The sequence below is a fragment of the Lepisma saccharinum genome, chromosome 12, assembly GCF_977018435.1.
Source record: "Lepisma saccharinum chromosome 12, izLepSacc3.1, whole genome shotgun sequence".
Taxonomy (NCBI): domain Eukaryota; kingdom Metazoa; phylum Arthropoda; class Insecta; order Zygentoma; family Lepismatidae; genus Lepisma; species Lepisma saccharinum.
In genome coordinates, this window is record NC_139240.1 from 68766730 (window position 1) to 68792422 (window position 25693).

At 39.0% G+C, this 25693-nt stretch overlaps 1 protein-coding gene across 1 annotated transcript; it reads right to left on the reverse strand.

Annotated features, from left to right (window-relative positions):
- Positions 1 to 1226: 1226 nt before the first annotated feature.
- On the reverse strand, positions 1227 to 22234 carry LOC145996530 (lysozyme-like). Its single transcript, XM_083133032.1, has 4 exons — positions 22049 to 22234; positions 5000 to 5179; positions 3728 to 3801; positions 1227 to 1751 (listed from the first exon to the last, which is right to left on the reverse strand). The coding sequence occupies exons 1-4, from the start codon at positions 22101 to 22103 to the stop codon at positions 1602 to 1604; spliced, it is 459 nt and encodes a 152-aa protein (XP_082989158.1). The 5' UTR covers positions 22104 to 22234; the 3' UTR covers positions 1227 to 1601.
- Positions 22235 to 25693: the final 3459 nt, after the last annotated feature.

Below are 25693 nucleotides of genomic sequence, written 5' to 3' on the forward strand. Positions count from 1 at the left end.
TTTGTGGTATAGGACAAAATTCGGTGTTAACTTAAAATTGGTGTTATTTTTACATGCATTTTTGCTGTTCTTTCTATGCTTAAGATTTTCACATTGTTTTAGTTCTGGAAAAGTGAGACAAATTTTCGTTTTAATGATAAAAATATATGGCTGACGTTTGTGAGAAATGACCAAATTTCTTTCATTTGGAAAAGTATTTCTTCTCTCATCAGCCACTAAATGGGAAATTTTATTGAATTATAATACCCAAATCTTCGAATACAATCATAGACATCATATTTCTTTAACAATGCCAAGGGATTCTTCTGAGACGTCAAAATACAGATTTATGTACACAACACAACAGGTGCTCCTTGAAAATTCTCCCATTCCTACGAAATTTCCCTTATGGGAAGATTCCCCTGAGCGAATTCTATATCAAGAAGAGGTTAAACACTGTCAATCGTGTCTCCTCCAAACTGCAATAAATGAAGCGTGACTAATCTCTTTTGAATTTATCACCAGCTAGACTACAAACGACAGATCTAACCATTACAGGTAGTTCTTTTTGAACAGATGAAGTGTTATCCCCAGTTTATATTGCATAGTTTGAGTTATTTTGAGATTCCGAAACACTGATAACTTGTCTCCTTTACCTACCCAAATACATTTTAAACACTTTATTTTGCTTTTCCTCAACTTTTCGGTGATATCATTAAAACAAAAACTTCACGTCCCTATTGATCACATATGGTGGGAATGGGATTTTCATTGAGGGAATTTAAAACCAAAATATGGCAGTTTTATACTGAAGTGACAAGTGACAGGCCCTGTCAGTCTATCAGAAAGCATTCATAGTCTGTGCGGGAACAACAGAGCAAGATAACATACTCCATGCCATTGAGAAAATGACCCAGTGTGAGCAACACATGGTTTGTCATGTTGCTTTGGTTCGAAATGTTCCATTTATATCCTGTTGCTTCACAAAAGCTCCCGTAAATGTCATGTAGGTGACCATGGGAAGTCGCATAGAATATCTGTAAAGTTTCTAAACAAAGTTCTGGACTGTTTTCTGTATTCTATAAGCATGTAATCACTGTATCTTTATAAACACAAAAAAATATAGTAATTTGTAATTCGATGAATAATCTTGAATTACACCATGGAATATGAAAAAATGTAAAATTAAGCATAGTCATCCATTCCCCATTAACATTTAAAATCATATTAAAAGTACACATTCTTGAAATAAATATTTTTATTACACATAAATGCACCTTCAGCAATGTTATTCCATTTACATAATATACAATTTAGTTTCGACGTAAATATAAAGTTTTCTACATTTGCACATTATAGTACAAACTAAAGTAAGGGCTGTATAAGGTCCTGGCTATCTTGAGTAACAAATTTCTAAGGTTTATTAGTGCAAATGTGTAATAATAATAGAAAATCTTATGTTGGCACTCGCAGTACTCGAAAATGAGTACTTTTTTTGTACTTGATATTAAAGATCATTGAGGAATTTGTTACGTTTCTAACGTACAGAAAAATGCAAAACCTCGCTTGATTATTGACATTAAATATCCACACGTTACAAACATTTTGTCGACAAAGTGGGTCTAACCATTTAGCAATTGCACACTAGATCGACATTCTTGGAATTTTTTGTAATATGGTACAGTTTCCATGAATGTAGTGCATCGATAGCCTCCCAAATAGTGTATCCTTGCATAGTCATCGCAGTCTATTCTTCCATCTCTGTTACAATCCTGGAATAAAAAAAGAGAAATGGTTACTGTTGATTGCTTGATTAAATTAGGTTGTTTTATGTTGCTTTTCTTCAATGATTGGTTAATTATGACAATAAGAACAAGTGGTTGATTTAGGTTACATTGTTTCTCTGCCACTGCTAATTGGGACAATGAAGATGAATGATGATATGATGAAATTGATGGAGGGACACTCACAAGGAATAGCCATGAGCAGTCCGGAATTCAAAGCTGGTAGGTATGGCCTAGTAGCATGCTGTGCTACCCACTCCACCGTGGAGGTTAGTAAACAATACTAAAATACAGGATTTACTCATTTATGTTAATACTATAAATAAAAAAATTCAATAAGGCAGAATGAAATAAAACTAATTATTATTATTATTATTTATAGCAGGTTTTTGCATGTTTGCTGCATTTGAGCATTGCTGACATATATTCTCAAGTCTGTGTAAGTGCCTGAATGCATCAAGAACAGGCATGCATATGCAGTCACTTATGAGCCATTGCAAAGGTCTTTCCACACATGATGCTGCAACACCCTAAGTCCCAGGTTCAAATCATGTCTCTTCATCAATTTCATATCATCATTCATTCTCAACTTCGCATTTAGCCAAAAGTGAAGTAAAATTAGTCAAATCAATGAATCAAACTATCTTAAATATAAAAGATTGAAATTTGTAACCCCCAAATGGAAAACATTCTTGCGTCACTGCATGCAGAAGGTCTACACATAAAACCATGCAATTAATTCAAAATTGACACATATTTTCAGGTACAGTCTACGGCAAAGATAATGGTAGGCAAATTGTCCATCGTTATTTTTATTACTTTTTATTCTACATCCTGTGATGTTTTATGAAATGAAATTATGTTGGAGTGAAACAGGTATTGCCCTCTGCTTATTGACGTCTTTATTTCAATTCATTATCGTCATATTGTGCAATACAAACCGAATGAAAATACTGATGGACAGTTTGCCTACTGTTTCTTTTGCCATTTGGTGTACAAGAGATTGTTGTGTCTTTCAATGAGATGTTGCAGTCTCAGAGTAAATTTTCACAATCACATTTTTTATAACATTGTATTTCACTATAGTTAAAAAGTTTAGAGATTGTTATATTCCACACATTTTCGCAATTATACACATGAAATATACAGTAAAATATCATTTAAACAACTGAAAAATATTTTAGGGTGAAAAGGGTGAACATTTTTAAAGGTTAGAGTTGGTAATTCTGCCCATACCAATTAGTTTGGTAACAATAAAAATTACTGTATTTTCTGTAGCAAAGTCAACTTCCTGTGGTAGCATCTTCATAGAAGCTTCCTTCAAGCTTTATATTAAACTTCTGGAAAATATTATCAAGTATCATTTTGTGCAAGAATCTACTGTTTGAATGATGAATTAAGACACATATACCCTTACCTTATGAATGGCTTGCATAAAATATTTAGTATAATATTTTTTTTGCCAGTCACATATGTGTGGTAATTCTTCATAGCAATAAAATGCTAGAAGAGTCAGATAAATTGTAAATATTTGATATATTTGGATAAGGATGTAAAAAAAGCCCAAAAAGTTGCCTGCATCACAAACAGTTTGCCTTGAAGGACTGCAACAATTGCAGAAAAGGTGACATCATTGAGGAAAAATGAAGGACAAAGACCTGAAATGTTATCAAAATGAGATGAAAGTTTGAAAATGTGATGAAAATTCTGAAAAGGACATTATTAGGTTGGAAAAGGGGGAGGGGGGGGGATTGCTGACCAGAGGTGGTCATTTTCATTCATCTCCCTCGAAAGATCGACCTCATACATCCTGACAAGTCTTCGGAGGGTGAGGGTGGCCACCTCTGTTCCTGACAGGGATGAAAATTTTGCTTCATTTCCCAATACCTGATTAGGCTATGTACACATGTAGCAGACTTAAAACAAACGTGTAGTTTAGTTACATCATGCATAATGTGACTTACCTGGGCAAATCTTGACATGTATCCTTTAACCACAGCAGCTGCACAATAAGGCTCTGTTGCACATGTCTCATATGCTGCAAAGAAAATTAATAATGCGTGAAAAGCGAAGTAGAATAAACTAAATCAATCAATCAAAAATCTTTTCCTGATCACATATAAACACAGATGCCACACATTATATTGTACAAAAAAAATTCTTCAGTAATTGATTATTTGGCTTTCTATTCGCATTACAATGTTATTGCCTATCTGATATTAGGGCACATTTTTTCCCCGTTTTTTCTTCTATTGGACTCTCAGAATTAAAGTAAATGCATAGTCTTCAAAGGGCAAGTAGCTTCTCTCTTTTGCTGCATACAATGTTCCTTGCAATAAAGTTTCTGAGAAAGCAACTTACTGAATAATGTATATACATTGGAAGCGAGTGATGATGCTCTATTTATCCACACAACCCTAACACCCTCCAAAATTTCCTTGACATCCACTAAAAATTTTTTACCCTTCACTCTCTCCATATGGAAAAGTCTCAATAACCTGAGGGACAATGCTTATTTACATGTATGTTCTTTATTCATTGTCCTGTGCCATGGCCATGCAGGTTTGTCTCACGTAGGAGAAAGCGTAACAACTTTTCTCCTGAGAGTGGGACTAGTGACCACACACTATCGTCAGGAAATTGGGGAGTTACGAACGAGTAGTGTAACCCAGTCACGGAAACCTACAAATTGTCGTGCTGACCATACGTCATTCCGTAACTGCTTGGATAATCTCCCACCTCCGGTGGGAGTGAGACCGGCAGTCGGTAGGTAGGTCTTGGCCCTCACGTACTAAAGCTAACTTTGCAAAAATTTTGTTAGCTAGCTGAGATCACACACCCCCTCATTTTGAACACTGATTATATTGTATGTTTTTTTAAAAAAAATGTTAAGACTTAACTGTTACGTTTCAGATTATAATGATCATGAGAGCTGAGTTCCATGTCCCTCCCAATAATTCCAAACTTGTGACATTGTCAGAATATTGATTTACACAAAATGTTCATTGTTGCTTTAACCAGTTCTCAAAGTGAGGAGGGGGCTATCCACCAGCTAGGAAAATGTTCAATTACAATCCCCCTGTTGTCTCATTGTCACCATGTTAAACCATAGAGCATCCTCCCAGCTAACCCCAAGGCTTGACCATCTAACATTTTCCACTTCAGGTGCTGGCTTTAACACAAATCGGTAAAACTTTGCAGCTGATTAAACAGTAACGAGCATAATAATAACTTACCACCAGCTCTGTTGGGATTGTCCCCTCGTAGCACTATTCGCCCTCCATCTAACCAATAGTTGAAAGAAATAAGGAATGGTCCACAGTATCCTCTTTGGCATCCAAAAGTCAAATTGCAATTTGTTGTGGCTTCACAGAGACATCCTAAGCAGTCATCCCCAAGGTCTGGTAAGTTTTGTCCTTAAAAAAGAAAATTATTGAAATTAGTGTATGATATTCCGTGTCTGGGAGGCATAAAATTCCTATATCCTGTGACTGCATCAATATTTTGAGTATGCTAAAATCATTTTTGTAGCTTTGCTATTATTTTTTACCATTTGGTCAAAAACATGTTTTATTTTGTGTGGGGTGGAAGGGTATACAAGAGGTGACCGACAATTGTTCCACCAAAATTAGGAGATGATAACATGAGATGGATAAACAGACAATCACAAACATATAGGGACAACAAAACATGAGCCCCACAGAGTCAGCGGCGGATCTAGAAGTTACAGTTGGGAGAGCTGAGTACCTCATCTCACCGAGAATCAATCCCAACCTACAGTTGCATTATTTTATATAAACGATAGCTATATCGTGCTGTAAATAGTAACCAAACGGACTTTCATGTTCTAGAGATTACAGTATTGTTTTGCAACAATGAGGTCCAGGAATGGAATGGATTGGTATTATTGTAATGTCGTTGTATCTAATCCTACCCTTTGCACGATAAACTGAACGATGATATATATATGATGAGGAGTAAAGTGATTGATTGATTTGCTTTATTTTACTTCGCTTTTGTGCAACTTTTGGCTAATTGCGAATATGGGGATGAGTGATGATATTATGAGTGGACACTCACAATCATCCATGCCCCGGCCAGGATTCGGTCCCGGGACCCATGGCTCGTAGCGGGATGTGTTAACCACTCCGCCACGGTGGTCGGCATGGGGGGGGGGGGGGCTGAGGAGTAAATGAATAAACAATGATCAAGAACTTAAGGGATCTCGGATTCGATCCCCTTTTGAGGCATATTGCTTAGTTGTTCGGATCGAAATTTAAACTAGTTCCGATTAGGTTATCGTGAGTACAAAGCAGACTTAAATAAAACTTTAAAGAAATGTTATCGAGCCTGTTAAACTTGGTGATAGAAGCATTTAAGTCTTCAATAATATATCCTTAATGGCAGTTGGGATGGGCGATCGCCCTCGCCGTGTATGCGCGCCTGCTGTGAGTCCAGCCGCTAGAGACTCGTTAGTCTGCAAACTGCAGTCCATAGGCGTAGCTAGAACTTTATATTTGGGTGTGCACAAAGAAGAAAAAAAAGAGGTCTTGTACCTTTTTAATAGCATATTTTGCAACACAATCACTTGGCTCTTTAACTGCACTGATGTTTGTAAAGGAATATAAATTCACTAAATGACAGTGTTGAAAATTTCTGAATGTATGTAGTAGAAAAAAATCAAATTACATAGAAATTACACACACAAAATGTTCATAAATGTTACAAACAAATACATCGAAATACAAGTCATCTATAACGAGAGAAGTCTGTCAAAATGTACAATGTTCTTAAACTCATCAATAACTTCATTTACATCAATAGACTAAGCTTTTTCCTGATCCACAAATAGCAAGAGCAGGGCTTCCAATCTATCTTGCTTCTGAGTTGCTCTTAGTTTAGTTTTAACTTGGGTAAGCTTGGAGAAAACCGTCTCTCACACATGCAGCTTGTGACAGGTATAGAAGAAAAGCACTGTAGTGCAGAGTAGAATGCAGTAAATATCTTAGTTCTCCAATTACATCAAAAAATCGAAAATCTATAGACACCCGTTTCATCAGCGATAATGCACACGTTTGTACCAAGTAATGATATTTTCAACTTCTTATAAACTGCCGCTTATTTTCTCTCTTATTGAAATATCTGTCTTTAATTCTCTTTGATAAAGCACCCCATTAGGGTGTACCTAGGCACACCCGGTACACCCCGTAGCTACGCCTATGGTCCAGGGTGTGCTATGTGGAAGTGAAGTTAACGTTTAGGTATCTTCTGAAATCACCACAATAATGAACTCGAATACACTTGCTAGCAAAATGTTTTTCTAGCGAAAATGGTTGGGAAATCAACGCCCCACCCCCTTGTCCCCCGTCTTTGAATTATTATGGGGACGTTCCCCCACGGAATTCCCGGCCATGCTAGTGCTTTGTGCGAAAATTGCATTCCATGATTTAGCTAATTGTGCAGGTCAATAACACAAATACTTCCCTCTGTAAGGAGAACACTTTCGACAAAATTGCCGTTTACAGCCTCGAGAAACGACCAAAGCAGTAAGAGAAATAATTTTTAGCAATTTCCGGAAAAGTTTTGAGGATTTCGTGTTAATTTTTTTCCCCCAACCATAAATATTTGCAAATTTGTAATTGCTCCTGGCGTTGGAAGGTGGAAAATTACCAGCAGGAAATTAAAGGGACATTCATTTTCCTTCTAGTTATAAATGTTAGATCTAATCACGAGAGAAAGGACAATAAAAGAAACATGGAAAATCTTCTCGCTTCTTTTTTGTTCGTTTAGCAGTAAGAAAAAGAGGATTGCTTATTTTAATCGACTTTCTCATTCCAACCTGGTTTTCCCAATCGTTCGAAATAAAATACTCCCCTTTTTCCTGGAGGAGGTAGGCTTTGACGTCATTGCCGTTCTTTCAAGACTTGCTGGAGCGTATCCCTCCTGGCAGAAAGAAGGGGGGAAAAGTCTGGTGCGCTTGAGAACTGCAATAAGATTTACCGTTATCTATCCGCTAGATCAAAAAACAATAAGGATTCACAAGAAGCCAGGCAAAAACACGCACATGCTAAAATAAGATCGACGGAAAATCTGTAACCTGCATGCAATGCTAAGTTGGTCTTGAAAGTGAACTCCCCCCATCAGCGTCGAGATTATCTTCTCTGGGAATCCCAGCTTGTAATACCAGTGAAGGAGCCAGAAGTTACAGTTGGGAGGGACGAATTTCAATCGGTTGCCTCACCTCACCGAGCTTTTCTAATCTACACTTGCACTATTTTATGTAAACAGTTTATCGTACTGTAAAAAGGAAACAAGCTGACTTCCATTTTCTAGAGATTATAGTTTTGCAAAAGTGGGGGTCCAGGGCTGGAATAGATGGTTAGCGTGAAAAGAAAAAGGTATGAGTAACAACTAGATTAGGTGTATACTGATTTATTGAACATGCGTATTTTTCTGGAGCGTAAATATTTATTTCTTGAACTTGTTCGGATTGGCAGTCAGGGAGATAGAGATTATCTCAAGGGGTCTCGGGTTCGATCCCATTTTGAGGCACATTGCACCGTTGTTAGGATCCAAATTTAAACTGTAGGTCCAGTTGCGATTGACCTGTCTGAGGATAAAATAGATTTAAATCAAAGTTTGAAAAATATTCTCGATATTAAACATGGTGATAAAAGAACATTTGAGCCTTCAAAAACATTAGGCATAATAATATATCCAAAACCTACCAGTTAGGACTTTGAGACGGGCGATCGCCCTCCCCGTGTATCCGGGCCTGCTTCTACCCCCCAACTTTTCCGCCTTTAGATGGCGGCTGCTGATAAGGGATGAGCCCCCCCCGAAATAAAATTCTGGCTACGGGCCTAACGGTTTGATTTGGGACGTATTAACGTCGGCTTTTAGGTTTATAATTAATGCATTTCCTGTCATTAATGCTTTATTCTCATCGCGATGATGAGCTGACAGAGATTAGAAGAAGGTTATCATGTAATTGCCACAAAAAAGAGAGATTACTTGGAAAAGTCGACCGTCTATCTTTGTGCATTGATTCCAAGTTGCCTCATTATTTTTTTTAAAAAAAAATGACCGATTTGCAAATGTAGTTACAATAAAGAAGAAATCCGAAAGTAGGTACGCACACGAGTGCAGTTGCATCCATGGAGAGACTATCCCTGTACGATACGAATAATTGATTAAATTGAACATTATGGGTGCGTCAGCACCAGAGGCGTATATTCGGGGCTATCTGCGAAGCCCAGACTCGGGGAATAAAATACAGAAAAAATATCTATCAGAAAATGTGCATAAAATTGTTCATTTCAATAAGAAGATGAACCTGATATCTTAGAAGTTGGAAACATTGCCCGCTTTCTTTGAATTCGCGAGACGGCTGGCCCAGCTGGCGGGCAACTCCACGGGGGTGACGGGTAAGCTTGACAGGGCTCCGATCAATGTTGCAAACCAATTTTTCCCACCATGTAATTTCCCCAGGATCGGGGAATTGTGGAGTCAAACTGCTACAGGAGAGAGAACAGGGTTGCATATGGCGGGGAAGAAACCCTCTGAACTTCCTCAACAGTCTGGGTCAATGTTGCAAACCATTTTTTCCCAGCATGTAATCTTCCCAGGAATGGGGAATTTTGAAGCCAAATTATCGCGGGCAAGGGAAAAGTGTCATGTGGCAGGGACAAGAACATCATTGAACGCTTGAACCGTGTCTGAGGACTGAAATTTTCTTACCCGGGTTAAAAGTTGAGGCTGTAAAGGGGCACTCAGCACATACAAGGACAGAACACAGGGCAACACACACACAGCCCTACAGAGGAATATACTGGCCGAAGGTCAAGGCGCCAGGGCCTCGTTGACCTGCAAGAAGCAGTTACTGGGGTGTACTACGTGGAAGTGAGGGTGACTCTTGGGTGCCTTACCAGAAGGTCCCCTTACACGCCCACGGCACGGATAAAAACACATGCTATTTATATATGGCATCCAGCAGGTAACAAACAGGCAGAGGCGCAACCACGATTTTTTGTCTGGGGGTGGGGGGCAAGTACCAGGATAAACATACCAACAACCTCAACAACAACAATAATAATACTAATAATAATAACGGCATTATTAATTATTATTATTATTACTAGTGGTAGTAGTGGTAGTATCAAAGACGTTATTATCCTCATAAATTACGCAAAGAGGGGGTAGAAGTCGGTACTAAAGCATTTGTTTGAAACAAACCATTTGAAATAATTTTTCAACAACGTCAATTTCACATCAGCTAATAATGGAAAACAAGGACGCACACTGTACAGGGTGTTCCAAAATGAATGTCGGGGTTTCAATGAAGTGTATCTTCTATTACATATACATTACAGAAATGAAACATACCTTAAAAGGAAAGGTAACTCAAACAGTTTTTGTTTCTACTTCGCAGGTGATGTTTCGTAACTCCGCCGCAGCACGGCGCTAGTAGTAAAGTTGTGGATGACTCCTGAGCATAAAGTCTTCTGTGTCTTGGAATTCGCAAGGTGTAATTCAGCGATTGGAGTGCAACGTGCGTTTCGGCGGGAATATGGATGTGATCCCCCATCGGATAACATGCGAAGATGGTACAACCAATTTAAGAATACGGGATGCCCCCTTGCCCCCCTAGAATTGACTTCCGTCGAAGGTTGGGGGTGGGGAAATGCCCCACTATGGTTGCGCCTCTGCAAACAGGGTTATTAAAGGGGCAGGAATTTCCAGGAGAGGAAATCAGCAAGCGTAAATGGGGCCTGGACCGTAAAGAACTCTCTTTATCTGTAAAGTATTTCAATTCGGTCCAGGAACCTTTTTTCCAGATCAATTTACATTTGATCCAGGGACCTTTTTTCCGGATCAATTTAAATACGGTCCAGGAACCTTTTTATCAATGAAACAATACGCAACTTGGACCGAATTTAAATTATGCGAGAAAAAAGGTCCCTATTCTGCAGCGGAACCTATTAGAATTTATGTGTTCCTGCACCTTTAACAACCCTGGTAATAACACGTTGGCCATAACATCGATCTGTCAAGTTTAAATCGGTTTACACCCACATAGAAGAAAACGCCTGATTTACATCCCATTTTTAAAGCTTAAAGACGCTGAAAGTGAAAGTTGGAAACACTCCCCACCCACACATAATTATAAACCGTTGCTGGGAGTGAGAACAGCCTTCAGCTGTTCGTAACGGAGCTGTAAATCCGCTGTTATGTATTCACCCAGAATGCATTCCGAGGGGGGAGGGGAAGCAACAACAAGAGCAGTAAAACCTGAAAAGGAAGTCAGTATACAATCGTTACGTTGAGTGCCTTTTTATTTCAGTCCGTAGGGATTTTTGAGTTGAAAATTGCGTGATTCAAACGGCTGAATTTGGTTTGCAAATGACCCGTACGTGATCAAGTTAACTTCGAATGTGGAGAAACCCAGTGATTCATATTCAACTTGAGGTCCTTCTCGTTTGCCACAGCGTTACGCTCCTCGTTTCGAATTACAGACGTTTCATCAACCGAGCTACGTACGTACATTCTTGTTCGCTTTCTTCAAATGCTTTGCGTCTAATACAGACACGCATGTAGGTGATATTATGGGAGGAATGCCTCACGCGTAATATTATTATTTTGAATTTCAATTGAAAGTTTTGGGTGCGTCAGCACCAATGGCGATACTGATTCAAAGGTCTGGGGTATCTGACTATGTCACGTGGTCCTAGGCTATGAATAGAAGTAAGTTTACCAACTCCTAAGAAATCAGGTTGCCAACTCACAAGAAATCAGGTTGCCAACTCATAAGAAACCAGGTTGCTCACTCCTAAGAAACCAGGTTGCCAACTCATAAGAAACCAGGTTTCCAACTCATAAGAAACCAGGTTTCCAACTCATAAGAAACCAGGTTTCCAACTCATAGGAAATCAGGTTGCCAACTCATAGGAAATCAGGTTGCCAACTCCTAAGAAATCAGGTTGCCAACTCATAGGAAATCAGGTTGCCAACTCATAGGAAATCAGGTTGCCAACTCCTAAGAAATCAGGTTGCCAACTCCTAAGAAATCAGGTTGCCAACTCCTAAGAAATCAGGTTGCCAACTCCTAAGAAATCAGGTTGCCAACTCCTAAGAAATCAGGTTGCCAACTCCTAAGAAATCAGGTTGCCAACTCTTAGGAAATCAGGTTGCCAACTCATAGGAAATCAGGTTGCCAACTCATAGGAAATCAGGTTGCCAACTCCTAAGAAATCAGGTTGCCAACTCCTAAGAAATCAGGTTGCCAACTCTTAGGAAATCAGGTTGCCAACTCTTAGGAAATCAGGTTGCCAACTCATAGGAAATCAGGTTGCCAACTCCTAAGAAATCAGGTTGCCAACTCCTAAGAAATCAGGTTGCCAACTCATAGGAAATCAGGTTGCCAACTCATAGGAAATCAGGTTGCCAACTCCTAAGAAATCAGGTTGCCAACTCCTAAGAAATCAGTTTGCCAACTCCTAAGAAATCAGGTTGCCAACTCCTAAGAAATCAGGTTGCCAACTCCTAAGAAATCAGGTTGCCAACTCATAGGAAATCAGGTTGCCAACTCACAGGAAATCAGGTTGCCAACTCACAGGAAATCAGGTTGCCAACTCACAAGGAATCAGGTTGCCAACTCACAAGAAATCAGGTTGCCAACTCCAGAATTACCATCATCATCTCACTGATATGAATAATTTTATTTACAATTTCTGATCGATTTTTCTCCTGTATTTTATTATATACACTTCAGGCTTCGCAGATAGCCTAGCTAGCCTTGAATATACGCCCCTGGTCAGCACTTAGGCTATTTTGCACCCGTCACACTATATGGGGTCCAGCCCCTTATCATAAATATAAAAGCGTGTCTGAAAATAAAAATATCCTTACCTCGGTTATAACCTGAGGTTGTAAAGAGGCACTCAGCACAAACAAGGACAACACACACACAGTCCTATACGAAGATTATACTGGCTGTAGGTCCAAACGCCAGAGCATTGTTAGTCTGCAAAATGAGGTTGACAATTGGGTCGTGGAAGGTTCAACCCTTACACCCCGTATTAATATTATTATTATTATTAATAAAAATAATAAAATAATGTGAGCCGCGGTGGCAAAGACGGTGGTTTCCCGATGGCGTAGTGGTAACGTCGTCGCCTTATAATCAAGGGATCACGGATTCGATACCCGGTGGAAGCACAAATATAAACTCGACCTCCGTGGCACAGAGTGGTTAGCACAGCGCGCTGGGGTCCCGGGTTCGAATCCCGATTTGGATATTGTGTTTGTCCCAATGAGAATACAGAAAATGTAGGGGAAATTGATACATGTGAAAATTGAAAAAAACAAACTGAGGATACCATAGGAGTATTCCTTTTTATAATTAAAAGAAAAAGTTGGTAGAGCATCTGGCTACCATTCGGAAGATCAGTGTTCTAATCCAGGGACAGGGGATCTGGACCAGGAAATTTTCCACCCATTTCCCTGTTTCCGCGCGGCTCTGAGGCCCACCCAGGGTGCGCAATCATTGAATACTGGTGGGGGGAAGAGAAAGTACTTAATATACAAATCCCCTTCCCCCACAAACATTGTGTAAATTATACAATATACATATTGGTAATGTTATTAAAAGTAAAAATAAATTGAAAATGTATTATTGTTATTTACATGAAGGAAATTAATTTCTACTTTCATATCAGATATTGTAAAGCAGATAACTAATTCCTTTACTAACCGGTTAAAGATGTTAATAAATTATGAAATAGTTGAAGTGGTTTTATTATGTGTAAGTTTTTGTTTAGTTTGTGCTTTATGTTAATATAAATCAATTAGATTTCAAAGTTATTGTGCGCATTGATGTAGATTTGTTAATGATCTCTTCAGAGAGAAAGCATTCAATACTCACAACTACACTAATTTGTGTGTGTTTTCTATGTTATTCTTAGTAAAGTATATTTGAAATAAAAGTAATTGCTTATATCTTGTTTGTTATAACAAACACTCCCTCCCCCCGGAATTTTTTGGTGGGGAGAATTTCTGAAGCCAAGATTGTTGGTGGGAGGAAATCCCCCCGTCCCCCCAGGATTTCGCACCCTCCCAGCCTCGTATAAATGGGTAGCTAAGGGCAACACTGGGGGATAAAGGTGGCAGGGCGTGATCACATCATCCCAACTATGGCCGAGGTCAAGAATATGTGGAGCTCTACCTCCACATCACCCCATATACCTTCATGGCATGTGTGCCCACGCACAGGGGGTACCTTTAACTAATAAAATAATAATGAGGCCGACCTCCGTGGGTATCACAGCGCGCTACGACCCCAGGGGCGAATTTCGGCCTGGTAATGGGAGTTCTTTGTGAATGTTCCTTCGTCATATCATCCATCACTCATCTTCATTTTCGCAATTATTAGAAATTAGCAGAAAAGCGATGTAAAATAAAACAAATCAATAGGTAATAATAATAATGTTGTAATTGATTGATAATCCATTAATATGCCCATTAATAATATTTGGCACCCAATCGCCTCTACTCACTCCAAGTCAGTGGTTCCCAAACTGTGCGCCGCGGCGCCGTGGATGGCTGACAGGGCTCGCGAAATGTTCTAATATTTTTACTGAAATGACACTTTATGTAATGTATGTGCTTATTTAGTACTTTTTACATGTAAAATGCAGGCGCGTCATCTGATAATGTTCGCATGAGCACATGAACACTCATGTATATGTCTTAAATTACGTACATATTAAATGCACACACACACAGATTCGTATATTTATCGAAAAAAATACTATGTTTGATGAACGAGTACATACACACAATTTATTCTGACAAGAATTCTTTCACGTCTGATAACTTCTCTAGATAGTTGGTAACACTGACTCTCACGGTGTTCCACGGAGGGCATTGAACACAATTTCTGTGCGTGTTCCATAGAGCTGACAGGTAAGGGGCTGTTGGCCATTATACTCCGAAGATGTTCACTTCGCTGTGCGAACACTGATGCAAGCGGAAATACTTCTTACATTCGGCACCAGAGTGCATCATATACAAGGCATGTCTAGGGGGACTCCAAGATGTCTGTGCTACATAATTGCAAACTTTAGCGAGAATTTGCTAAACCTGGTGGATTTTAAAGGGTAGAGGAACAATTTCCCCATGGTCCTTCTTGTATTACTACAAATATAGCTTGATTTGGGGGGGGGGAATTGTTGAAAATAAATTGAACTGTTATTCCCACTTTGTCAATTGAATATGAAGTTACAAGGGAGAGGAGTAAATCTGCATTCAGTACAAAAACGTTATTGTGAACACTCATATGCGAACCACACGCGACGCCACTGGTAAAATGTTTCTGAATTTGAAATGTGTGTTTATTTTTTAACTTAACGCAAGCAACCTAACCACACTGGGCGTTGCAATTGTTAGATAGGCCTACATTCTGACTTGGGCCCCACGGAAAAATCTTGAAACACTAAGGCCGCCGTAAAACGAAAAAAATTGGGAACCCCTGCTCTAAGTTGTAAGTCTAGGGAAAGCTTCATCATCAGGTCGAAAGCGAGTCTTCATTTACAATACCGGGACCTGTGTGCGAATAAAGATCCATCCGCTGTCATTTTTGAATGGAAGTGGAATAGAAGATATTATGATATGATTGCATGCAATGCACTAATGAATCGCTCATCGCTTTCCGGAGCGTTCACTGTAATTTCCATTTTCCGCTCACAGTTATATCATTTTGCAGCATTCTTGTTGTCTTACAATAAAGCTGTTAGTGTTAGAAGTTTGTGGCGGAGAAGGGCTGCAAGAATTTCCAACTGTTAATCAAAACTAGCTACACTGCAAAGACGTGGTGCAAATTAACACTAAGCTTGTTCTTCTAAATGTTCATACTTTGTGAACGCTCCATTTGGTGCAAATGCGAAATTGACACTGTTTAGTACTGTTCCTGATCTATTGTTACACCATCGCTTGTTGATGAACTCTGAATTAGGTGTAACCAGTGGCGTCGCCAGAAATTTTTCTGGAGGTGGGCTCAAGGATGGATAAAATATTTTTAGGTCGGCTCTGGTTCGGTGCCCCCCCCCCCCCAATCAACGTTGTACTTTACTGGAGCATTCTCGTTCATGACTTAAATAAATTCATACCTAAAATGCACTTATTACAAATATTTTGTATGCAATTTTTATTAATGTTAAAAAAATCAACACAAATTTCCTGTATCTTGTAAAAAAATATTATTTTTACAAAATACAGGAAATTTGTGTAGAATTTTTAAATTCAATTTTAAGGGAATATTATAATAATAAAGCGAAATACGATTTCATCAGTTCAAGAAAATCTTCTCTATGCTTTTACAGGACAAACAAAGCTTGTAAACGAGCAATGCAATGATGAAAAAAAAAAATAACTGCGGAACTATGGCGTTGTGTTTACATGTGTTTCGCACGACAATGAAAGGAAACCAACGAAAGTGGAGAATCTAGAAACGTTCATTTTTTAAGTGAAACTGACAAGTTAGTAAATTGTTAAGCCTGCTTTGTGTCTTATATACTTCTTTACCAGCTTGTTACTTTGCGTTATCTAAATAATATATAGCCTATCATGTATTTATTCTATTTGGGTGGGTTGAGACTACTTTAGGGTGGGCACCCTCGCCCACCCAGTGACGACGCCCCTGGGTGCCACGTTACAACAGCACCACCTTTACTGTCTTGCTGCATCGTTTGTAATAGAGGGGGAAAAACAAAAGAGATAGAAGGATAGAAAGAGAGAGAGAAAAATATGGAGAAAATAAGCAATGGAAAAGTGAGAGAGAGAGACTGAAGAAAGAAATGGAGAAGTAAAAGAGAGAAAGAAACAGAAGCTTGCACAAGAGAGAGAGAAAAAATGGAGAAGCGAGAGAAAAAGCAAGTAAGACAGGCAGAAAGAGACAAGGAACAATGATGAATAGCAGAAGATCGGTACAGAGAGAGAGAGAGAGAGAGAGAGAGAGAGAGAGAGATTAAGAAGAAAATAGGTAACAGGAAGGAAAACAGAACAAGAAGAAAGGAAGTAAACAATGTTCCATGTAGAAGAACTGAATTCTTGGTCTTTTCATTTTTTCGGGATCTGCTTCCCCAACGGAAAATGTCACCGCACGCCACTGCATATCATAGTCAACAAAAGTTACTGTTCTTCAATTCAACACTTATACGAGGGGCGATCAGGTTGCTCCGACCCTAACATAGAAGGAATGACGTTATGATTGATATTTTATCTTGTTATTGTTTAGTGATCCTTTATATGCTTTCAATCTGAATTGCAAGTCTGAGTAGCGTACAGTTTTCTTTTTACAGGGGTTTAACTGAGTGAAGTTGTGTCAATGTGCCAGAATGGAGAAAACTTAGGTGAGAGCGGTGATCAAATATTTGTGAAGAAGTGGACGGTATCCAAAATTCATGAGGACTTGGTGGATGCACTATGGGACACTGCTCCTTCATACAGTATGGTGAAGATATGGTGTCGTGAGTTTAATTGTGGGAGAGAGTCGTGTGAGGATTAACATGCAGGTGGAGCACCAAAAACTGTCATGACGACCGAAAACATTAACAAAGTCCACGATATCGTGCTGATGGATCGTTGAGTCACTATCCGTTATGTTGTTGAGATGTGTGGCCTGTCATATGGCACTGTGCAAAACATAATTACCCAGGAATTGCAAATGAAAAAAATTGCTGCAAGATGGGTCCCTCGAAACCTCACCCAAGATCAGAAGCGCACCCGAGTGCTCATCAGTCAAGAACTTCTTGACAGGTTCCGTGCTGATATAGACGATTTCCTTGCCCGATTTGTAACTATGGATGAAACATGGGTCCATCACTTCGACCCAGAAACAAAATCACAAAGCATGGAGTGGAAACACCCACATTCTCCACCAACGAAGAAGTTCAAGGTCAGCCAAGAAGGTGATGGCCTCAATTTTCTGGGACTGCAAGGGTGTCCTTCTTGTGGACTATCTACAAAGAGGCCAAACCATCACTGGCACATACTACAGTGACCTAATCAAGAAATTACGTGATTCCATCAAAAAAATGAGACGTGGGCTGTTGACCCGTGGTGTGCTCCTTCACCAGGACAATGCACCTGTCCACACCTCACGCATTGCGAGGGCTGCTATCGCAGATGCATCGTTCGAATTGTTGCCCCACCCACCCTATTCCCCAGATTTGGCCCCCAGTGATTTCCATTTGTTCAAACATTTGAAGAATGACATTCATGGGCAAAATTTTTCTGATGATTCTGAGGTGATAAGGGCTGAGGACGCATGGTTGGAGGATCAATCGGAAGTTGTTTTTTTTTTTTGGCAAGATATCCAAGCGTTGGAGCACCGATGGGAGAAGTGCATTGGAGTTGCAGGGGAGTATGTTGAAAAATAAAAAAAAATTGAAACCCTATTGCCGCTCTTTCTATGTTGGGGTCAGAGCAACCTGATCGCCTTTCGTATACCTAGTATAAAAAGGCTGCTTTGGTGTGTATGTGTTTTTACTTTATATTTCATAGTAGACCAGTGTAATTTACCAAAATTTCGGGAGGGGCCCAGACCCGAAGCTCATGCGTGGCTTCGCCAACGAACATTCCGTTTCTCGTCCGTCAGTATCGTAGTCAGACTTTTCCCACAAAAAAGAGTTGATAGAATCGCAAATATTTTCTTGACACCCACTTCCATGTGGCTTCAAGAAATGTGGAAATTCACGTGGGGGAATTGTGTGCTCAGTGTGACGAATGGTCAAAGCTTCCACGATTTACCACCTTCTTGTCTTCAGTCGGTTCTGCGAAGACGTCGCGTGTTCGTTTCTATATATGGCTGGGAAAATGTTGGCACCCTTCTGGGAATACGCAGGTTGCAAGTAGGAAGCTTCGGTGATTGGACACCTTTTTTTTTCTCTCTCGGCCTACACAATGAGACACTCGTTTGCTAATCCCTGAGGTCTTGGCGCAAGGATGTTCGTTCGCTTCGCGTTACGTTGATGGAACAGCAGCAGAAATGTTTTCGCCAAAACAGAAGTTTTTCAAAATGCCGAGCTGAAGGAAATTTATTCACAAATAATAGGAGATAGTGGTCAATTTTCTCTTTTGCTTGGAGCCGGCCACCGTGACGGAGTGGTTAGCGTGGTTCCCCGAGCCGGGGCCTCCCCGATGGCGCAGTGGTAGCGCTGTCGTCTTGTAATAACGGGGTCCCGGATTCGATACCCGGTGGTTCGAATCCCACTTTAAACTGTAGGTCCAGTCTCGATCAGACTTACTGTGCATAAAGTGGACTTAAACACCAACTCAACCAGCCAGAGGTCCCGGGTTCGAATACCGGCTTGCGCAAGTGTGTTCTTTGAGAGTGCCCCTTCATCACATCATCACTCTCATTTCCATCTTCGCGATTAGGCAAAAGTGGAGAAAATTCGAAGTAAAATAAACCAAATAAATCGAACTGTTTTGATCGGTGTTTTGACATGGAATGAATTGATTGACTTCATATATTTTACTTCGTTTATCTGTCACTTTTAGCTAATGACGAAGATGAGTATGAATGATGATACGATATAATTGATGAAGGGACGGATACTCACAAAGAACATCCCCGGATTCGAACCCGGAACCTCTGGTGTCGTAGCTCGCTGTGCTAACCACTCCGAAAAGACCGAATGAATGATTTTCGTTTGATTCGGCATGTATGGCCGATTTGCACCCTCCAAGGTATACGATGAAAATTGTCGTATCTAAAATCCTAACATTAAAGTTAAAAAGGGTGTGTAAAGAGCCCCTTGAGAGAGGTTAAATGTGGAAGGTTGTAATGGGACCTGCACAGGACATACGTAACATATCTAAAAGGTAAGAAGAGACTAAAATAATGTAAGAAGCTCGCTCTTCTTAAAAGTTAAAAAAAATTGTTAAAACACTCTCAACATCTCCCAACATTGATGATAAACAGTTGGGAAGATTAAAAGTTTATTTAAGGACAGCAAAACCGGCACATTCAATAAGAATATGTCGGAACACTTAAAATTTCGTTACAGACACGAGACATTGAAGGGTCCAGCTCTTGCAACACTTGATCATTGGTGAGACTGGAGTCCAATACGAAGCCGAATGACCCTAATAATAAAGCCAGTCTTCGTACCTAGTGATCTGAATCTTGATCCCATGATCTTTTCCCACTGGTATTAAAGGATATCGCTATAACTGTTCTAGAAATTAAGAACTAAGACATTCGAAGAGAATCTTTATACGATTATTTTATGAACAGACAAATCCATTGGAAAAAGAAACAGACAAGAGAGAGAGATTGAAACAGAGAAGCAAAAGAAAATGAAACAAAAGTAGAAGCGAGAGAGAGAGATAAATAAAGAAACATAATAAAAGAGAGAGGAACGAAGAAAAATATAAATAAAGAGAAGCGAGAGACAGATAGAGAAATAAACTAAAGAAAAATAGAGAAACAAAGAAACAGAGAAGCGAGAGAGAGAGAGAGAGAGAGAGAGAGAGAGAGAGAGATTGAAACGAATAGAGAAGCTAGAGACGGAAAGGAGAAATATATATGATGGGCAGAAATAGACATAGAAGGAAGAGGAATAGCACGAAGAGCTGATGGTGTTACAACCTCCTCCGAAACTTCGAGAAAATTAAATTTTCAAAAAAAAATGCTGTATTCGGTTGAAGATTAGGATGCGCTCGTGAATATACGTTAAAACTCAATAGTCCAAATCAACGCACACCATTTCTTCGTGACAGTTAAGCGAACATTTTTCGATCTGGAGAAAAATTGACGCATTAGTTATTAATTGATGTGCATTATAGTCGAAATATTCCACTTGATAAATTTACTAGTGTTGTGAAGTACGAACTTACAAAAATTTGAAGTCCGAAGAACTGAATTGAAGTTTTAAGTCCACTTTATCCACATATAGGCTAATCGGGAATGGACCTATAGTTTAAAGTGGGATCCGAAACTCCATGTGCCTCCTTCAGGTATCGAACCCGAGACACATTGATTACAAGAGACGACGTTACCACTACACCATCGGGGAGGCCCTCTATGTAGATTCTGCACCGGTATCATTAGTAGTGTTATGCGATATTGAAAAAATATCGTCCAGGCAATATCAACTGGACGATATATCACGATATTTTGGCGATATGTATCGTTTCGGCGATATATCGCCACGATATTTGGAGATATATATCGCGGAGACGATATATCGTCACGATATTTGGCGATATATATCGCGGAGACGATATATCGTCACGATATTTGGAGAGATATATCGCGGAGACGATATATCGTCACGATATTTGGAGAGATATATCGCGGAGACGATATATCGTCACGATATTTGGAGAGATATATCGCGGAGACGATATATCGTCACGATATTTGGATATATATATCGCGGAGACGATATATCGTCACGATATTTGGATATATATATCGCGGAGACGATATATCGTCACGATATTTGGAGATATATATCGCGGAGACGATATATCGTCACGATATTTGGAGATATATATCGTGTCGGCGTTATATCGCCACGATATTTGACGATATATATCGTCACGATATTTGGCGATATATATCGTTTCGGCGATATATCGCCACGATATTTGGCGATATATATGGATGGGTTAAAGTTACAGTGGTGTAAGTCACTTTTTAAAAAAAAGACAAATACAGAAACCAGATCTATATAAGTCAATCTGTTAACAGAAAACGTGAAGTAAATCAGAGATTCATTCAACTGTCAACAGACGACAGTTTAAGGTCTATTGATAAAGGAAACAGCTGTTGTGTTGATCAGCAAAGTGCTGTGTGTCAGACATTCTTTCTATTTAACAAAGTGACTTACACCACTGTAACTTTAATCCATCCATATCGTCTCGGTGTTATATCGTCACGATATTTGGCGATATGTATCGTGGAGGCGATATATAGTCGATATCACGAAACTAAAGAAATATCGTATCGTTTCGTCTGTGACGATATTTTCTTGACGATATATTGCGATATCAAACTTCAGATATCAGATGAGATGATTATGTGAGGAATACATGCTCCACTGGCCGGGAATCGAATCGGGAACCACAAACACTTCACACTACGGATTTCTGAAGCGTCCAGCAAGAGATGACACAGTCGACACAGTCTTGGTAGGCAAATAAAGGCGCGAAAACATGGAAGTCCTTGACACACAGTTACCACACCAACAATCAGATAAAACCTATCACTTCCTTACCCATTGCGCCGTGTGCCAGATACGCGAGTACCACGATCACAATCGTCGTCTGCATGGTGGAGGATTGAAGCACTGTCTGGATGGGCGGTGCGAGACACCGTTTTATACAGACATCCTCCACGATTCTGGCCTTGCCCACTTTCCCCAACCACGGTCGACGGACGGAACCACGTGTGTGTACCGGATAATGACGATTGTGACGTAAAAATGCGAATCCAAGACCTTCTTTTTTTATATATACACCTCTTGGTATGAGAACAGTGCCAGAACTGGCGAGAAAGCGCAGTACGAAATGATAACCTACGAGCAGTGACGTCATAACGAATGCGAAAGCCGGCGTGTGCGAAATGACGTAGTTTCGGAATCTGCCAGGTGGGTGTGCTGAAAGATGCGGTCGACGGTAATGGACTGAATCGGATCTTTTTTTTCCAGTCGCATGAATCATTTTTGCGTGAAGGAACACTATCGATTATGTCAGTCATTGCATAAGTAGGCGGAAATACCTCAGACATTTTTAAGCCATGAAGAATGTACTCTTCAATATCAAGGCCATATATAGAATTTAAAACATTGAAATTTTTTCTTTAAAATAAAGTTTAACTTCTCTTAGCTATTTTTGTTATTTCTCTATTTAATATTTTCATTATTATTTCTACCATAAACTAATACCACTATTAGTATTTAACATTCTTTGTGTTTGCATTATTGTCACTTTCTATTAATTCTGTATTTTTTATTATTTTAATTTTTGTTTCTCTTATTTTATTCCTCTTTGATATTACGCGTATTATTATTATTTTAATATAAAATGTCACTATTAGTATTAATGTAACTTTATGTATATATTACTATCATATTTTTATTAATTCCATTATCATTCTTCATGTATTTTTTAAAAAAAATCTCCTTGTCACTTTCCTATGGGCAAGGGTTGGTTGAAAGAGCGGCCTAAGTGTCCGAAATAGGCCTGCTTTAATAAGGACGATTATTATCATTACAATGAGATTTCTGGAAAGAGCTAATTTAATTCGAATGGTGAAATTGTAGATATATTTTATAACAAAAAGTATTGTTTCCTGTGACTTACAGGCCGTAAGTTGCAGCAACTGTTATTATTATTATTATTATTATTATTATTTGAAATAGGGTTACATTTAAGCTTACAGAAGGTATATTTTACACTGATTATCTAACTATAAAAAACAGCCTTTTCTCCTACATGAATTAATGTTAAGTACACAGTTATGCAAATTATATATAGATATACAGAATATGGAAATTAGAAATGTATGTAATTTTTTAAAAAAAATCTTTCTTAGTGGCTTAATATTTTACTTAAGACCACGATGAAAAACGTTCCTAAAACAATTGAAAGCACAAGAGGGCGAACACAGCGACTGTCACTCCTGACTAATGCATCTGCTACATCCTTTTACCTTGCAGTCGAACCAATGAATGAATGCAAAGAAGAAAGTGTTGTGGTTATATCATCATAGATGCTAAAGTTCACCGATTCAAATTTCGTCTTTGTGTCCGTGGGTTGGGTTGTCATTTCCTGCGTCCTCTCCCTTAAAGGTTTCGCTTCCCTCCCTCTTACGTTGCTCACAGTAGAACATGACGTATTCTTCCTCACCGCAATTGATTATTATTGCTCTGAATGTTGAGTTGCATCACAACGCAGGCCAGCCTCATGTTTCTAAACACATCACGAAGTTTATTTGAAGAGGCGTAGAATAAATTATTTTAACCACTGAAGGTTCATGCTGTTTTTATTATTGTTATTATTACTATTATTAGAACAACACTAACAATATTTTTATTTTCAATATCAGAGTAAGTATTAAAATATGTAAATGTCATTCTAATGAAAAATTAAAAATCAATTATTATCTTGCAAAACTCGCTTATTTGCTTACTCTAAATTATTGGAATTTATTTTGTTTGTTAAGACAAGTGAACGTTGGACCAATGCTTACACGGACACTAATTTATTTCTAATGGGGAGATTAAACAACCCTTATTATAGTGTGCGAATTAACGGGTGGGTTGCCTGGGATTTACCCCACAAACAAATTTATCCACGACAGAAGAAAATTATTTTTATCCCTGTCAGGGATGCTTTAATCACCTTTAAAGAAAATGTAACTGAAATGTTTATACCCTTTCTTAACTATGTAAAAACGCAATTGTAAAATGATTCTTGTTCATTATAGGTCCAGTCATGCAATATCTCACTGTCGAAAAGTCTGCAGACTTTTGGATTAAAGGAGGACACCATTCACCAAATAAAGTTTTCGTTTGCACTACTTCCATAGCTCCTTTTGCGTATGAGTTTAGGTTTTCATAGAATGTGAATAGTCCTCCTCCGTGGCCGCGCGGTCTAAGCAGTGTTGCCACAAGAAGGGAAATTTCCCTTTTGCAGGGAAATATGGACCGAAATTTTAGCCAAAAAGGGAAAAGGGAATTTCGATGAGAAATATCACAATTTCATGGAAATTTTAAGACTTCTGACTTTACATTATTACAGTTTATGTTAAATTCCAGTTTCACATTAACATTTTTATTTTTTCTGATCCTTCTTATTTCTGCTCCCTTGAATATAAGCCTGCATCTATTTATATTTCTCTTAAGTTTATTGTACGTCGTTTTTCTGTATCTTCGGATAATTGTAACGATGAGAATAAACGATTTAATGGATTCCTAACCATGATTTTAACCTGGGACATCTGACCAGAAAGCGATGAAGCTGACATGTATATGAAGAATTTGTGTAACATTTTTTATTCATACGAATATGGACCAACTGAAATTTTACTGCTGCTGCTGCTCCTACTACTACCACCACTGCTAATAATAATAATTATTATTATAATTTTTATTATATTTGTTTGGACCCGGTGGATGCACATGGTGGTTCGTATCCCACTTTAAACTGTAGGTTCAGTCCCGATTAGCCTTACTGTGCATAAAGTGGACTTAAAACACCAAATCAATCAATCAATCATATTTGTTTAGGTGAAGCGAAAAATAGTCCAGAAAGGGAAATTATGCCCTCAGATTGTGGCAACACTGTCTATGGCGCTGTGCTTTGGGCTCCGACTACCGGACGGCATGGGTTCGAGTCCGCCTGGGTTCACGGCCTGTGTATAGGACCGGTGGCAACCCTCCACCGTGAGGAAATTGGGGAGCTACGAGTGAGTAACGGAAATCTCCTATAACGGCTGAGGGTTCGACGTGCTGACTCTACGTCACCCCATTACCGGTTGAAGATCTCCACACCTCTAGGTAGGATTGTGGGAGGGAGACTGGCAGTCGGGAGATCTGCCTAGGCCCTTCAAGGGCTGTCGAGCAACGGGTTATTTATTATTATTATTATTATAGAATGTAAATATACTGTTTCTAAATTATATGTAAATGTTATCATAATATTCAATGACGTAGGTTAAAACCAATTTTCTAAGCTACTTAAAACAGCAAGGCAATATTTTACTTTACTGACTGGTAATATACATACCAACTTCCATGCTACCTCCCAAAATGAAATCGCAAATACGCCAGTGAATGGGCATCCCCCAAAACAAAAAGCTTAATTCGCACAGTGTGTGTAAGAAAGTTACATACGCACCTACGAGCGTGTGAACACAC